General features: G+C 43.2%; 1 protein-coding gene across 1 annotated transcript in view; it reads left to right on the top strand.

Annotated features, from left to right (window-relative positions):
• Nucleotides 1–758: 758 nt before the first annotated feature.
• Nucleotides 759–16,769, top strand: part of MARCHF11 (membrane associated ring-CH-type finger 11) — a 119,489-nt gene continuing 103,478 nt past the window's right edge. Inside the window, exons 1-2 of the mRNA XM_059061942.2 lie at nucleotides 759–1,318; nucleotides 2,474–2,629. Coding sequence (XP_058917925.1) covers nucleotides 809–1,318; nucleotides 2,474–2,629 — 666 coding nt within the window. The 5' untranslated portion in view covers nucleotides 759–808. The remainder of the gene's footprint in view (nucleotides 1,319–2,473; nucleotides 2,630–16,769) is intronic.

The raw sequence follows: 16,769 nt of genomic DNA, 5'->3' as shown, positions 1-16,769 counted from the left end.
CGGTCTCCTGGGAGCGCCCGTTAGTCCTCGGGGCCCACGCGCCCTTCCCTTCGCCCCCTGCCTAGCCGGCTCGGGCGCGCCCGCGGCGTCAGTCTCGCGAGCCCCTGCGCCCTCGCGAGTCTCGCCTTCGAACATCCCGCCCCTTCCAGCCCGGCGCCGCGGCACCCCACTCGCCCATCCCGTAACGGCTTCTGGGCCCGTGGCCTCCGACCCGTCCCCCCTCCCCCGCTCACGACCGCTGCTGCGCCGCGCGCCTTGGGGAGGGGTAATCCGCGCCGGAACACAAGTGAGCGGCCCCGGGGCGGGGTCGGCGGAGGCGGCTGAGGGATTTCCCCCACGCCCCCAATGCCGGCCCGCGGGGTTCGCGCCCGCCCCTCCACATCCCCCTTCCCGGGAACGGCCCGCCGCTGCTCCACACCTACCGCCCCGCTCCAGTTCCCTCCAAATACCTCCCCCCGGCCCATCCCCTCCGCTGCGCCGCTCCTCCCCCCTCCCCCGGTTTCCCTGCCCCCCCCCCCACCCCCCAGCGGCCCGGCTCTCACGCGCCGCGGAATTCGGCACCGCCTCCATCAGAGCCGAGCCCGCGGCTCCGCGGAGCAGCCGCTGCCGCCGCCGCCGCCGCCGCCGCCGCCGGGCCCTCTGCGTCCCCTCCCCGTCCCGCCCCTCGGCCCCTGGCGCCCCAGACCCCCGTCCCCACCCTCCTCCCTCCCCGCTTCCCTCCCTCCTCCCTCCCTCCCCCTTTGCCTGCAGCCCGAGCCGGGCGCGCCAGCCGGGCTGGCAGGAGGGCGGCGGCGGCGGCCGCACCACCATGAGCTTTGAGGGCGGCCCCGGCGGCAGTCGGCGCCGCGGGGAGGAGAGCGGGGACGCCGAGCCGCCCCCGTCGCCGCCGCCGCCAGGAGAGCCAGCCTCGGTCCCCGCGCCCCCGCGCTACCTGCCACCGCTGCCCGCGCAGCCCGCGTTCCCCGAGCGCCCCGGGGGTCCCGACGAGCCGCCAGCGGAGGTGGCCCCGCGGCGCAGCGGCGCGGAGGAGCTGCCGCCGGCGGGGCAGGAGGTGGCCGCGGCTGGCGACTCCGGGGCAGGTCCGAGGCGTCTTCCGGAGACGACGGTCCCGGAGGCGGCGGCGGGGAAGGGCGGCCCCGGGGAGCCGGACGTCGGCGCAGGTGGGGAGGGCGAGCGGCGGCGCTCAGGCGACCAGCCCGAGACGCGCTCGGTATGCAGCAGCCGCAGCAGCAGCAGCGGCGGCGGCGACCGGCGCGCCGGGCACCAGCACCAGCACCACCAGCCCATCTGCAAGATCTGCTTCCAGGGCGCCGAGCAGGTAAGGCCCGGCAGGCAGCGGGCGAGCTGCGGGGTCCGGCAGGGCTGGGCTGGCTCCCGCTCCCGGCGGCGCCCTGTCAGCACCACGGACAGCGCCCGCCTCTGGGTTCCTGGGCTGAGCGGGTTGCCTGGCGGCCCCTGCGCGTTCCCTTTTCCTTTCTTTCCTGTGAAGGCGGATAAAACTGTCCCGGTGGTGAATAGTGTTTGCTCTGGGCTACACTTGATTTTTTCCATCTGGTTCTGCAGTTACACATTCCTCAGGTGTTTTAGTGTTAATGCCATAAGTATCTCTTGTGTGAATTCCTTGATGGATCTGGTTTATACATAGAGACAAACCTATATCCCTTTCCTGCAGGTGTATCGTGAGGCAGATAGTCTTAGAGGACAAACGGGGTGAGTCATGTCAAAACCAAAAAGGGCAGGGTCTTTTCTTATTGCCCATTTTGGTGACTCAATATCACTGAGGTGAAAAGCACGTTAAGAGTTTTCATAAGAGAACTAAAACTGTACTTTTGACCTTGTGAAAGAAAGAAACACAATTCTAAAATTATAAACTCCATTAGAGGTGCATGCAAACTTACATGCGAGTAATCACAGAGACAAAAGGGATAATACATCTCTCTTACAAAATGTGTGGTCTGAGAAAACATTAGGTTTAATATTTTTCAAAGTAAGGAAATTGCATAAGAATATGCAGGCTTTCAGGAATATAGTCCCCTAAGTCAATATTTATGATGCTACAGTTAGAAAAAATAAAAGCATAATGCTATTGCAAGCTACTTTCTGGGATGGCATGCATTTCTTCTTTAGCAATGATTAAGAATAACTGCAGAGGAATTGTGTCTGACCGTCCACTTAAAAGTTATTAAAGAGATTTAATAGTACAGCTTTCCTCCTAGGGTATTGGGAGCTGTATCCTGCAGACATTTCGTATGTTGATAGAACATTTATGTCATAACTCTAAGTAATGTCTTTGAAATAGTTTTAAAACTTGAGTTGCATTCCCACCAGAGGTATGAACATTTGATTTCATTTTCTAAGATACAGTTTGATGCTTGTATCCTTCTGCATAAATGGCTTTGAAAGAAAAGAAAGTGTTGGATTTTTAAGATAGAGACACAATATAAATATTCATACTGAGTTGTTTTCTTTCCAGGGGGAGCTGTTAAACCCCTGCCGATGTGACGGGTCCGTTCGGTATACACATCAGCTGTGCTTGCTGAAGTGGATCAGTGAGAGGGGTTCCTGGACCTGTGAACTCTGCTGTTACAGATACCATGTCATCGCCATTAAAATGAAGCAACCTTGCCAGGTAGACGTTTGTGACATTTTTTTTCCCCCTGAAATAATTTTACTAGACCTCAGAATATTTGCATACGCTACTTAAGATATTTTATGCAGATCGCACTAAAACCAAGATTTAGAATTTGTAGAGATGTGCTTTGAGAAATCTGTGACATTTTTATCTGAGAAACTCAAAAGCCATTTTTATTCAAATGGTCTCCTTTATTTGTTGTTTATTGATGAAATTATACCCATCCTTGTTTCTAAAAGGGCAAGTTGGGACAAATGTCTTACACTCAATTAGCTCAATTTTATTCATTAGAAATGTTACACAAATTATTTTGTTAATTTAAGCATTGAAACCGTAAATGGACTCCATTTACAGAAAATAGATGCACATAAAGCAAAGCTTTCCTAGTCTGGAAACTTCGGTTGAACCTGTTCTAATCTGAACAGGCTCTTTACTTAACCAAGCTTCCTTTTTCATCTGAGTGTTTTTCGCAGTTACACTTCGGCTGCTTTCATTCCTTTCTCTGTTCAGCTACATAGTGGATGCAGAAATATTCCCAGCAGTTACTCTCAATAATACTACTGAAATTGTATATATTGTTAAAATGTTTGGTGCATAATCACATAATAACATAATGCCCATAACCCGACAAAAGCCCATGGAAAAATAGGCTTTTGGTGTTTTTTTTTTTTTTTTTTTTGGTATAGTGGAACGGATTCAGGTTCTTGGGATAGACTGGTGGGATGTAAAATAATATTAAGAATGACATCTTAGATTAAAGCAGAATATTGTGTAATTGATGAGGTCTGACAGTGACATGGGACTGAAGTTTAGCAGACATAAAAGAGTAGGTTCAAAACACAGAGACAAAGGAGGTAATGGAAGGAAAAGGAAGAGGGACTTAAAGTTAGGAGGGAAACAAAGTGATAAGGCCTAGTGTTCTCTATTTATATTTAAATTACCAAATTTAGTTTGCATTGAGCAATAAAACAGGTGAGGGCTTCCCTGGTGGCGCAGTGGTTGAGAGTCCGCCTGCCGATGCAGGGGACGCGGGTTCGTGCCCCGGTCCGGGACGATCCCACGTGCCGCGGAGCGGCTGGGCCCGTGAGCCATGGCCGCCGAGCCCGCGCGTCCGGAGCCTGTGCTCCGCAACGGGAGAGGCCACAGCAGTGAGGGGCCCGCGTACCGCAAACAACAACAACAACAACAAAAACAGGTGAAATTGTTAGTGATTGCAGAAGGAATCTGGATGCTGAGTTAATAATTTAAATTTCATAGTTTTTAATTTGAGCATCCTTCATACAGTTGCAATTAATTTGCATCTCTGAGAGTCACCATTTAAGGCATGACTAGCAGGTATGAAGTGAAAGTGTGAATTTTCTCAAGCTGATCTCAGGCTTATAAATAATTTGGAAAGAAGATGAATAACTAACGTGGATGGATGAGGTTATCGTGGTGAAGAGAGGCACAAACCTGACCTCTTTCCTCAGAACTGCTAATTGACGGAGCTACTTGGTATCAGTGTATTGATCCATCATAGTTCTCTCGAAAAACAGAGGGGACCGTGTCCGCACACCAGACTATGAGTATAATGTATAATGGAATCTGCAATGATTTTGTGAAGAGAGTGTGTGGAGATGAGAAATGGAGAGTTTTGAGGCTCCAGTGAAAAGTCCCATGAGAAGTGCTATGGTCAGATGTTCAAGAGCTGAAATAGATTGCCAAGTATCTCAAAAACTTTAACTTATGGCCACAATGTATTAATTCACTTGGGCTGGCTACTTCTGAAGTAAATATAAATAGGTCCTTGATGTAATTTTAAAATAGAAAAGAGACAAAGGGTTGGGGCAAAAAGTACTATTTACTAATTCTAATCCTGTAGCAAAATGAATTATTACTGTAGTTTGCTTCATTTATAAAGTCAATAATCATTTTAAGAAAAACAGTTCCCGAAGTGTGTATATGGTATGACCAAAAAATCAAAAGAAAACAAAAAACAGCCAAAAGCCAAAAACTCACCTGGTATTACTAATACATTTAGGGTTAATTTTATTATGACATATGCAAAAACTGCCATAATCTGTAGCCTGATCTGTTTGTTCCAGTGAACTGAAAAATAATATTTAGAAACAAAATTGATATGAGTATGATGATGATAGTCCAGGTCATGTCTGAGAACATAACTTACCAGGACTGCATTCTATGCTTATAAAGCTCAGGACACTTAATGAACAGAAATCAGTTATAAAATCCAAAGTGGTGGATTATTATACCTAGGAGTAGTTTATTTTCAGATAAAATGTGACTGATTGTCTGATATTTCTATTACTGAGAACCCAGAAACTGAGCATTTACTCTGATTTTTGGTTTTCTCCCTTGCTGGTGTGAGGCTAGTCAGATTTAGCATTGATCATATTCATGCTTTTATGGCAGAGACCCATTTCCTCATGGTCCAGGAGCAAACAGGAGCCGTGTTGTGACCCTCCCCTTCGCTTTGCATATCCCTCTGTTCTAAGTATAGAGCCCTCCCATAGCTGTGAGTGGGTGGTTCCTTGGATGTACAAGAGAATAATAAACATTTACCGAAGACTTACTTTGTGCCAGGCACTGTTCTAAGTGCTTTACACATACTGATACTGATAGTTAGTCTTCAAAATAAACCCATGAATTAGGAATATTATTATCTCTATTTTATATGAAGGCAAACTGAGGCACAGAATAGTTAAATAACCTCTACTAGGTGCACGTCTAGTAAAAGGCAAAGCCAGGATTCAAACAGTCTGGCTCCGAGGTTCATGGTCTTAGCCACTGTGCCCCTGTTGGAAAGTGTTCTTTTCGACTTCATTGTAGCCATCCTGATGTTTCTGGGCCCACCACGACTTATCCTGTGTTATGTTAAGTCAAGCAGGAACTGGTTTCAGCCTGAGTCTCTATGAGGGTCTAGAAAGGCTTTGACTGTCTATTGCTGTATAGTCAAACTACCTCATATACTTAGTGGTTTAAACAACAACCATCATTTATTATCTCTTACGGGTCTGCGGGTTGACTGAGATCAATTAGGAGGTTCCTCTCCACGTGTGGCATCATTCTGGGGCTGTGATCACTAGAGTTTTGACTGGATGGGAACATCCAAGGCGGCTCACTCATTTGACTTGCTGTTTGTGCTGGCTGTTGGCTGGAAGCTCAGCTGGGGCTGTCCGCTGGTGCCGCACTTGTCTTTCCATGTGATTTGGACGTCTCACAATGTGAAGATTGGGTTCCAGGAGCATGAAGGAGGAAGTTGCAGATCTCTTAAGGCCCAGCCTTGGAAGTGACATGGCTTTATGTCTGCTGCATTCCCTTGATGGAAGCAAGTCACAGGATCAACCAGATTAAAGAGCAGGAGAAACAGCCTCCACCTCTGGAGTCTGCCCTTCTTTAAAGGGAGTGGACATCTTTAACCCGCAGCAGGAGATAGCTTCTAAAACGGCACTGTCTACCTACTCTGCTCTTTACATCTGGTCTTCATCAGGTCCCGGTCAGTCAACAGGCATTACCGTAACTTCCCTCCAGAGCTCAGAAATCAAGAAGCTGAAAGAATGTGTGGGAGTCTGACTTCATCAGTGGTGCTTGATGCGTATAGTAAACCACGTTCCGAAGTGACTATTGCCGTGATGTACCTCCGAGTGCTCAGAGGGACGCGGGGACAGAGGAGGAGAGGAAGAACTAACCAGGAGGCAGGTGTGTGTGAGGAAAACACGTTGCACTGTGTCTGATACCTTACTTTTAGACACAGAGTTCTAATCTCAATGAGAATTTGGGTCTAAATCTCCCCATTTCGTGAGATTTTAGTGACGATTAATCTGTTTAATCATGTTTAGTGCTTAAACATGACCCAGTAGAAAACTGATGTATCCTCTACGATATATTTAAATCTTAATTACTGTATCATTAGCAGTAGGAGTTAATTACGACATTAGAAATAATTAACATGCATTTACACTCCTACCTCCTTGCAGAAATCTCTTTTATTGATTACCATATTCAAGATGATGCATTAGGGCTTCCCTGGTGGCGCAGTGGTTGAGAGTCCGCCTGCCGGTGCAGGGGACGCGGGTTCGTGCCCCGGTCCGGGAAGATCCCACGTGCCGCGGAGCGGCTGGGCCCGTGAGCCGTGGCCGCTGAGCCTGCGCGTCCGGAGCCTGTGCTCCGCAGCGGGAGAGGCCACGACAGTGAGAGGCCCACGTACCACAAAAAAAAAAAAAGATGATGCATTAATGATACTTTAAGAGTAAAAGCTAATTCTGTTTTGAATCTCACAGTATGGTATAAAATAAGTGCAATCTAAGAACTGTAAGATCAAATTTATTTTGAGATGGTTATATTTTAAACTAATTAAGCGAGTATATTTAAGTTTATGAATGCTTTCAGCACTTTTTCGAGAAATAGAGGTGTTTGAAGAGATAACATTTACTAGATGAAGTGTTGTATGGGAAACTTTAAACTTTCTGTAAGAGATGGACTGTAATGCCTAAACGTAGGAAAATAGAGTGTTAACGGAAGGCAATAGCTATGTTACCGTGGACGAGTTACTTAACTATCTGTGCCTCAGTTAACTCACCTTTAAAAGATAACAATGGCACCTCTTTCATACATATTTTGAGGATGAAATACATACATACCTATAGAGTGCTTAGAATAGTGCTAACGCATAGTAGGTGCCATTTTAATGTCGGCTGTGATGGTTTTTCCTTGTTCAGTCAGCTAACAGATGGGGACCTTCATTTGCTCACAGCAACAGTGCTCACAGGTCCCTGTTGTCTCCTTCAATCGCCTGTCACCAAAATGAAGTTAATGACTCTTCTTTCCCTATCATTCTTTATCTCTGGATATTTACTCCCTGCTTTTTCTAGGCGAGCCCGCGTTGGTTTCTGACCAAATTTGTTATTGTGAATAAAGAAGGAATCCGCACTTAAAAAATCAGACGTTGTGAGCTCTAATGATCTCAGCACGTGGGAGCACATTTACTCTCCGGTCATCCCTCCCCATGGGTCTTTCTTGGCGTCAACTCGTAAGGGGAGTTAGGTGACGCCTTTGCGTGTGGCCAAGCACGGGGCAGCGCTCTTCGGCATCACCGGGTCCCAGTGTGTGTTTATGCTTTGGAAAGGCCCCGGGTGGTCGGGGTGTATGTGAGTGAAGCAGGAGCTTGAAGAAGCCCCAGAGACCCCGGGCAAGGGACAATCACAGAGGATACAGGCAGGTCGTCCAGCAGCAGCCCCAGCGAGCCGTGGCGTGTCCCTCGGCTTTCTCTCCTCCTTTGTTACCTAGAGCACCAGAGGAAAGGACTGACAACGGACTTGCGGAGTAGGGACCGAGACTTGCCGATGGGCCCCCTCTCTTTGCGGATAGTAGAGCCCTGGCCATCTTCACCAGCCTTTGACTTTTGTGTCAGTCTTCCCCTCACTGCTTTTCCTTTGAACTCTTAAAATGGGCCGTCAGCAGCAAGTCTTCTTACCGAAGTGAGAACGACTGGAGAGACTCCTAGGAAGGAGCGTAGTTTTCTTTTGTTTTTTTCCATATTCTTATCGTGATGGGGTTCATCGTGATAGTTTAAAATTAGAGAGGAAGTTGGCACCAGGTAGGTTCACCTTGGCTACTGTTCTAAGGTGCAGCTTCTGAGCCCATTTGTAAAGCGTTTATAGAACTTTAATGAAATTCTTGAGGGCCCTCTGATCATTAGTCTCCTAAATAGGGCTCTGTCATGAAAGGGGTATTTCCTTCTTCAGAACCGATTAACTTGTCCTCATGACATGGCTGACGCACTGGAAGAAGCTGACATATCCTCACTGACAACTGGCTGCGATTTTGAACGTGTACTAAGAAAACGTCAGCGTATGACAGTGTTGCATGCTGTCAGTCGAAATACTTCGAGGCGTTTGTGTTTTATGGATTAAGAATGTCTGCAAACATACAGCCTGGTTGAAGTGGTAAAGCTACCACTTTTCTTTTGCTTTTTCTCTAACTGTTGCTCTTATTAACATTCTCTGTAGGTTTGATAGCAAATGACAAGCTGCGGGGAAGCTTTTTATTACCATGCCTGAATAACTAAGAAACAATGTTAAAGCGTAATATTTAAATACATGTACTGACATATTTGATAGGTAATTTAAAACGTCAGAATTAACGAAGAACACATCACGAGGCAACTCTCTGGCCTCTGAGGTGATTTTTGTTTCATTTGCTTTTACTAATTCTCAAAACACTCAAATCTGCATTTTGCTCACTAGAACAGATTAATGATCCTCTAGTGAATAAAATATGTAAATTATACTTTGTCTACTACTATAGCCATCTTATTTACTGTATAGACCATATGTACAGTGATTTTACAATTTGTTTCCAAGCCAGATGGTTCTGAGATGGTAGTAAAAAAAAAAAAAAAAAAAAAAGATGGGGACCATTTAGGGCACCGTGGACTGCTGTTTGCTTTTATCCTTTATGCAGAGAGGATTGGGGCTGATGTGGTCCCGACGGTGATAACTCTCCAGAACTTTCTTCTCCACATGTGTTTGCTTTTCTACATTCCTTCTAGCTCTTTTTAAATGTATTTTCCTTTTCGATGCCGTTCTCTTCTTTGCTCTCTTGGCCTCTCCACTCAGCTGCCTGTAGAAGAAAGGAAGATCTGAGTGGGACAGATTTTGGAAAAAATTATGTGACACAGCTCAATGTAGCTTGACAGTCATTTTCTTGGTCACTTGTGGGTATTCAGTGAGTATTTGTGGTATGAATGAGTGAATGAATACATGAGTGAGTGTTTTAGAAAGGTAGAGAGAATCATGGGGGTCATGTTCATATTTCTGCAGTGAGAAAATGACTTAAGGAAACAAGTTGCATTTACCGCTCACCCATTAGCCATCTACTGTCAATTTTCAACTTGTTCTTAAATTGATCTGATAATTCTATTCTGAATCTGCCTGAGAAAATATGTTCAGTTCTTCAGACCACAGGAAGAAGTCTTAAGAGCAGGATCTATTTTTAAAAACCTGGAATTAAAAAAACTGCTTCCAATGAGACATATCTGCTCTTTTCAGAAAATAAAATGTCATGAGAAAAGACTCCGTGAATGTGAAATTACCCATGTGTGACACACTTGGTTTCTTGAGGTTGTCACTGGTTGAAGGATTTCATCTAGCATTTGTTCAGAGAATTTGAATAATTTGTTGGAAATTTTACTGTATGATTGAAGATATAGATGAACTGCTAAGAATGTCTACTGGGTATAATGTTTTTGATGTGAAATCTGCCACTGGGCTGAAAACAAGGTGAAGGATTTTTTTTTTTTTTTTTTTATGAGCCGTTTGTACAGCTGCAACATAACTTCGAAAGTGAGTTTCCACTGGTGAGTACAAGACTCCAACACAGGGAAAGGCAGCAAGAGAACAGACTCTCTATCCCTTACTCATTACCTGCTTTGTCTTGGCGTGTGGCTTTGCTGTGATATGACTGATGTTTGCTGAAAGGATTGGAACAAAGGAAACTCAGCTTCCTTCTATTTTCGGACCTTCTAGGAGTAGAATGGGATGACTCTGAGGGCAAAGCTAGAGTGCTTCGGACCCTTCAGAGTGGCAGCGAGGGGACGAGATAATCACCTACAATTGCAAGTAAATGGATGGCAGACACTGAGGACTTGGCCACGAAAAACTGCACTTGTGGCTTGTGCTGTCCATATCCTTGGATATTTGACAGCTTCTTGCCTGTGCCCATAACTCATAATTCAACTGCTGTTCTTATGATTCAGCCAAATGAAGTCCCACATAAGTAGAGGTGGGCTGGAAGCCTTCCTGTGGGAAGATGTGACAAAAACCTGGAAGCGTTGCTGTGTAGGTAAAGTCAGTAAGAGAACTTATTGGGGAGATACTTCTTATGCAGTCCTTCCTTTAGGTATATATGCTCTGAAAGCTACTGTCTGAAAACCTGTTTTTTTTTCTCCAGTTTCATCCCTTTGACATAGTTCATTGTGACTGATGACACCTGGGCAATGTATCCTTAACATGGTAACAGAGTTCCATTGCCCTAATGTGCCTTTTGGTTTCCTTTCTCATTTTGGTATGCTAATTATGTGCAAGTGGCCAAGGCTTAATTTGGGCATAGGGGGCCCTCCTCATATGAACTGAGCATCAGGCTCTTATTTCGGGAACCCTCTGGGCACTCCTTTGTTATATATGGACCTGCAGTTGTGCGCTGACACTTATGTGTCATGGTTCCAAGGTACAAAATAGTTCAAATAAACAGGGAACTATTTCAAGAAATGTATACAGGCTTGCCTTGGTTTGTTCCACTTGTTTTTTTAAAAAAAAATTTTTAAGAAGGATAACATTTCTCACAAATATTAGGGGATTTTACTTATATTATTGTGAAAGAATATTCCAGAAGCCACGGGAAATACTTTTGCTCTTTTCTCCTCCCGCCCCCCATATTAACTTCTTTTCTGTGTTACATTTGCAGATTTTAATATCAGATTTTAATATGTATGTAAGTGCCCCCTCTATTAATTTAAAGGAAAAAAAATAAAGAAAATTTAAAAAATTTTACCAAATGTTGGGAAAATTAGTTGTAAGCTTGAGGGTAGAGTAGAAGAGAGCACAGGATTTGCCAGGCAGACATTGAGCATTCAGTGTTTCTCTTACCTTCCTTCCACCTCCTTCTTTCTTTTCTTGACATTCCTGTATCTTTTTAGTGGGAGCAAGTAGATGGGAGGTTTCCGGGGGAACCTCCAGTTCTTTGGAGAGAAAGACACAGTGAACAGGGATGACAGCCCTTGCCCACATTGTGTTCTCTAGGACCAACAAGCATGCCCAAGTGCAAACCTGGAGGGTTAAAAGAAAATCTTGAATGCAAAATCCCTTTCAATCCCCTCCCAAACTGTCTTTCTTTACCTTTCATACCGCAGTAGCTTCTATGAAAGGCATTTTCAGATCTAGACAAGACTTTTCAGCAATTTGAGAAGTAGTAGAAAGAAGTAGAAAAATGCTAAGCCAACAAAATTACAACTAACTGTAGCTTTGAGTGACACATGGTCCTTAGACTATGGGGAAAAAGACACTGAAACCTCCTTGGGTAGTTTAGTGAAACATGTAAGGATGGGTGAGGAATCTCCCTACTTCCTGTCTGCCTCTTCTCTCTGACCTACACCCTACTAAGACTGAAGATAGTATACGTTACATAGGAGGAAATCTGAGGTAGAAATACGTTACTTTCATTTTGGACATGATTAAGCTCTACTACAGTAAACTTCAGGGGAAAATTGTCAAGCATTCCTTGAATTGCTTGTGGGGGAAATTTCAATGCCAAGTGATAGTGAATGCATGGAGATTATTAATATAACAGGGCATAGCGTTGGATGAATATGTGTTTATTTTTTGTTTAGAAGATGACCTTACTCATATTAAGGGGTAGCCTCAAAATATTTCATCTTTTTTTTCTACTATAAATTAAATAATCAGTACGTCTTTATTGATTATTTTTTCACTGATCAATAAACCACTACCATGTTGCAGGCACTGTTCTAGGTTCTAGAGCTCCAGAATTTGTTAAAACAGGCAAGACCTCTGCTTCTAAATTTAAATTCTTGATGATGAGGGACAAACAGTAAGTAAACAAACTAGGTAATTTTAGATTATGTTAATAATTCCAGTGGAAAAGAATTGGAGTGATTAAAAAAATGGAATCCTACAACGAACCATGTGATACTGGATTAGAGGTGGGAACATCAGTATAAACTCATGTTTTGCTTAATATAGATACAAATGGTTACATATGGAAATATTTATAGATCTGTGCTTGTGCATGGTTTAGTATACACACATACATTTCCTAGCTCTGTCTATTGAGAAGGCCTAATAGTAACACCCCAGTAACAATAAGTTTACCTAGCACCAGATCTTGGTTTCCAAAACCATTCTCCAATAAAAGGAACCAGTCTCATGCAAGGTGCTATTCTTACACAAGATGAGACTGGAGTATCTTGTTCCAGAAAATAAAGTGCTCAAAAAGACAAAAGGATGAGGCATAGCAAAGGAACATAAGAGCCATGGCTAAACCAGGAATGATTCGAGCAATGAAACAAATAATGTAGTTTTGGATTATAACCTAAACTCTAATATGAACATCTATGAGTGCATATTGTTATAAATAAATGACTGAATGAATCAGTAAATGGCAGAAATAGAAAATCTCCCTTACAGAAGAAGTCCAAATTATTTATTTATATACCGTCCCCTCCAGGAGGTGGACCTCAACTCCCCCTGGCCCTTGAGTGTGGGCTGTACTTAGTGACTTGTTTCCAAAGAGTAGATTGGTGACAGAGTGGAAAGTGGGGAGAGGGAGTACCTTTACAGTGGAGAAGCCTGGCAAATGCTACCTAAACTAAGCCCGGTGGCCAAGTTTAACACTATCAGTGATAAGTCATGTTGATACTGTATGCCTTCGGTATGATGTAATGAGACTACTTTATCTCTGTGGACTTCCCCCTAAAAATCCATAGCCCTAGTATAACCATGAGAAAAACAGATCAAACCAAGTCGGGGGACAGTCTGCAAAATACCTGACCGGTACTCTTCAACACTGTGAAGAAAAAACAAGGAAAGTCTGAGAAACTGTCACAGAGCAGAGAAAGCTAAGGAGATGTGATGACTAAATGTCATGTGGTGTCCTGGATGGAATCCTGGAACAGAAAAAGGACATTAGGGAAGATCTAGTGAAATCTTAGTAAAGTGTGGAGCTTACTTAATATTATAGTAACGTACCAGTGTTGGTTTACTAAGTTGTAAATAAATGTACCTTAGCAATGTAAGAGGAAACTGTGCGCAGCATATCTGGGAACTCTTTGTACTATCTTTGCAACTTTTATGTACATCTAAAGCAACTTTAAAATTCAGTTGCTTAAAAATTTTTTAAATTTTTTAAATTTTTTGTACGTGCTGTGCGGCATGTGGGATCTTAGTTCCCTGACCAGTGATCAGACCTGCACCCCCTGCAGTGGAAGCACTGCAGTCTTAACCACTGGACCGCCAAGGAAGTCCCCTGTGTTTTGTTTGTTTGTTTGTTTGTTTGTTTTAAAGGGTATGGGGAAGGCAAAGTGTATTTAGACAGAAGGGGTAGGGAAAGTCTTTCTGAAGAGATGACATCTGAGCTTAGATCTAAAGATAGATGATGATTCCCCTCTGAAAAAACTCTTTGAAGAGCATTCTGGAAGGGGGAGCAGCTAGACTAAAGACTGTGAGTAGGAAAGAGCTTGTTGTGTTGAAGGGAGTAAGAAGAAGTCCATGAGTGAGGAGTAGGAGATCTTGGGGAAGTCAGGATGCACCTTACCATGTAGGCCATCTTGAGGAAGGTGTGTTTCATGCTAAGAGCAATGGGACATCCTTGTAGAGTCTCAGGCAGAGGAGTAATATAATAAAAGTAACAAATGCCTTTGCTTACCTTGTAAAGACTGGATTGGAAGGAGCCTGGGCTGAGAGCAGGGGTACTGTTAGAATGGTCCCTAATGGGTGGGAAGGACATAACAGGGGCTCATATTAGGATGATGGCAGCAGAGATGAAGAAAAGTGGATCCATTTGAAAAATGCTTTGAAAGTAGAAGCAAGAGTTAAAAATTTTTTTTGTAATTTATTTTGTGACAAAACACCTGAACTGAGTTGAAGATATTTATAGTCTTTATCTCAGGTAGTGTCAATTTTCATATATTTTGCCATAGAAATATTGTGATTGGTTACAGGATGTTGACCTAGATCCTGCTGAGCATGTGGGATATTACATAAGACAATAAAAATGTACCATATCATATTTTTAAAATCTGGACAATTTGGAATTCTGAAACACATATGGCCCAAAGTGTTTTGGGTAAGGGATTTGGTCTAACATCTGGTCTGTCTTGTAGAATTGTTCCACGTGCTCTTAAGAAGAGTGCGTATTCTGCTGTTGTTGAGTGGTGTGTTCTACAAAGGTCTGCTTGGTGTAGTTAGTTTATAGTGTTGTTCGTGGATTTTATTTCCTTGTTGATCTTCTGTCTAGTTGAAAGTGGGGTATTGAAGTCTCTAAATGTCATTGTTGCATTGTCTTTTTCTCTCTTCAGTTCTGTCAGTTTTTGCTTTATATATTTTGGGGCTCTGTTATTAAGAGCAAATACATTTGTGAGTGTTAAATCTTCTTGACAGATCGACTTTTTTATCATGAGAAAATGTCCTTGGTCTCTAGTAACAGTTTTTATCTTTAAGATATTGGTATAGCCACTCCAGCTCTCTTTTGGTTACTGTTTTAGGATGTATCTTTTTCATTCTTTTACTTTCAACCTATTTGGTTTTTGAATCTAAAGTGTGTCTCAGCATATAGTTGGATTATTTGGACCTGTATATAGTTATTCCTGAAATAGAGCCTTACGAAAGTCAACGAATGTTGTTGAGATTGCTTTTTTGTGCAATTATCAATTTAGAAGGATCTATTATTCTGTTGGAACACGTACAATTCTGCCAGGTTTTGGATTTGTTGTTTATTCATTTATTTATTCATCCATTTAATAATCCAGCAAATATTTATTAATTACTAGGTGCCAGGCACTGTTCTAGGGACTGGAGATGAACAAAAGAATAAGCAAAAGAAATAAAATCCCTGCCCTCAGAGGGCATACATTCCAGAGAGGGAGACTGATAATATACAAGTAAAAATTCCAAGTAAAAGAATTAGTAAATTAATTAATGGTAAGTGCTAAGGGAAAAACACTGGGCAAAGAAGGGGGATATGAAATGTTGAGAGGGGTGGTTAAAATTTTAGATGAAGTGGTTAGGGAAGGCCACCAATGCATGATCTTTGATATTGATTGACAGAAATTCTTCATCTATGGCTTTCTAGAAATAAGATATACTAGTGAATATTTACCATGATTAGTTTTCCTGCTGAAGTACATTTCATTCTGAGTTTTCGTTTTCCATGAGTGGACTGGAAAGGTCAATATTTTACAGCCTATAATTTTATAATTTGCATCAGTATATTAAATGCCTCAATAGGGGCCCAATTTCCTTGATCCGTTGTATTTATATCTTGGATATTATGGTGAATATTCAAGACATTGGTTTTAAAAGCCAGGAAAAGGGCTTGCCTCGTGGCGCAGTGGTTAAGAATCCGCCTGCTGATGCAGCGGACGCAGGTTCGTGGCCCCGTCCTGGAAGATCCCACATGCCACGGAGCAGTTGGGCCCATGAGCCGTGGCCGCTGAGCCTGCTTGTCCGGAGCCTGTGCTCCGCAACGGGAGAGACCACAACAGTGAGAGGCCCACGTACCGAAAAAAAAAAAAAAAAAAAAAGCCAGGCAAAAAGGATACCATCAGACAGGTATTAAGAGAAAAAGAGTAGTGAAAAATGTATTCTAGATTCTAAGAATCACAAATGCTCCATTTGCTTTTCCTGAGTTGTTTAAAATATATATTTATGTTGTCACATTCACTGTTCAAGCTACAGAATTATCAAGGGGTTAGAATCTTAAAAGCCATCATCATATATGAGAAACATGAGAAATTCAGCCTATTTAGATTATAACTATTTTAAAACTGATTTTTATGAATATATTTGATAAATATAATGATAATAAAACACTCTTCTAGGACAAACACATTTTTTTTCTGTTGAAAAACACACATTTTCTGAGATGGATTGTTTTGAAGAGAAGCTCCATCATCTCATGGAATGCCATCTAGGAAACTTGGCTCTTTGGAGAATGAATGTGTGAGGCTGTAATTTTCAAGTTAGTATAATTAGGAGCTATTGATGTGGCTTGTACATGACTTGGCCACTATGAAAGTCATGCAGTGGCTGAAAGAGGGGAAATGACTTTTTATGTTGCTCTTAGAGCTACAGAAATTGATATTTGGGCTTCCAAAATCCACTTGACATAAATGGCTTCCATTAATCAGTGCAGTGGATGCTGGGCAGCCCATCTTTGTTGAATCTCTGTCATTGACAGGGAATGAACACAAAGGAGCTCGGAAGGTTGAACACTTCTTCCTCCTCTTCAGAAAACTTTTAATAATATGGAGACAAATTTTGTTCGAGCTTATGGTACTTGGAATAATCCGTTCCCCAAATTTGAGGGGAAATGTCATCTGAAACTGAAAACCCCTAGCTTTCGA

Source organism: Kogia breviceps, chromosome 4, assembly GCF_026419965.1.
Source record: "Kogia breviceps isolate mKogBre1 chromosome 4, mKogBre1 haplotype 1, whole genome shotgun sequence".
NCBI classification, from domain to species: domain Eukaryota; kingdom Metazoa; phylum Chordata; class Mammalia; order Artiodactyla; family Physeteridae; genus Kogia; species Kogia breviceps.
Note: the sequence above shows the minus strand (reverse complement) of the source record. Positions and strands in the feature narration are given on the sequence as shown.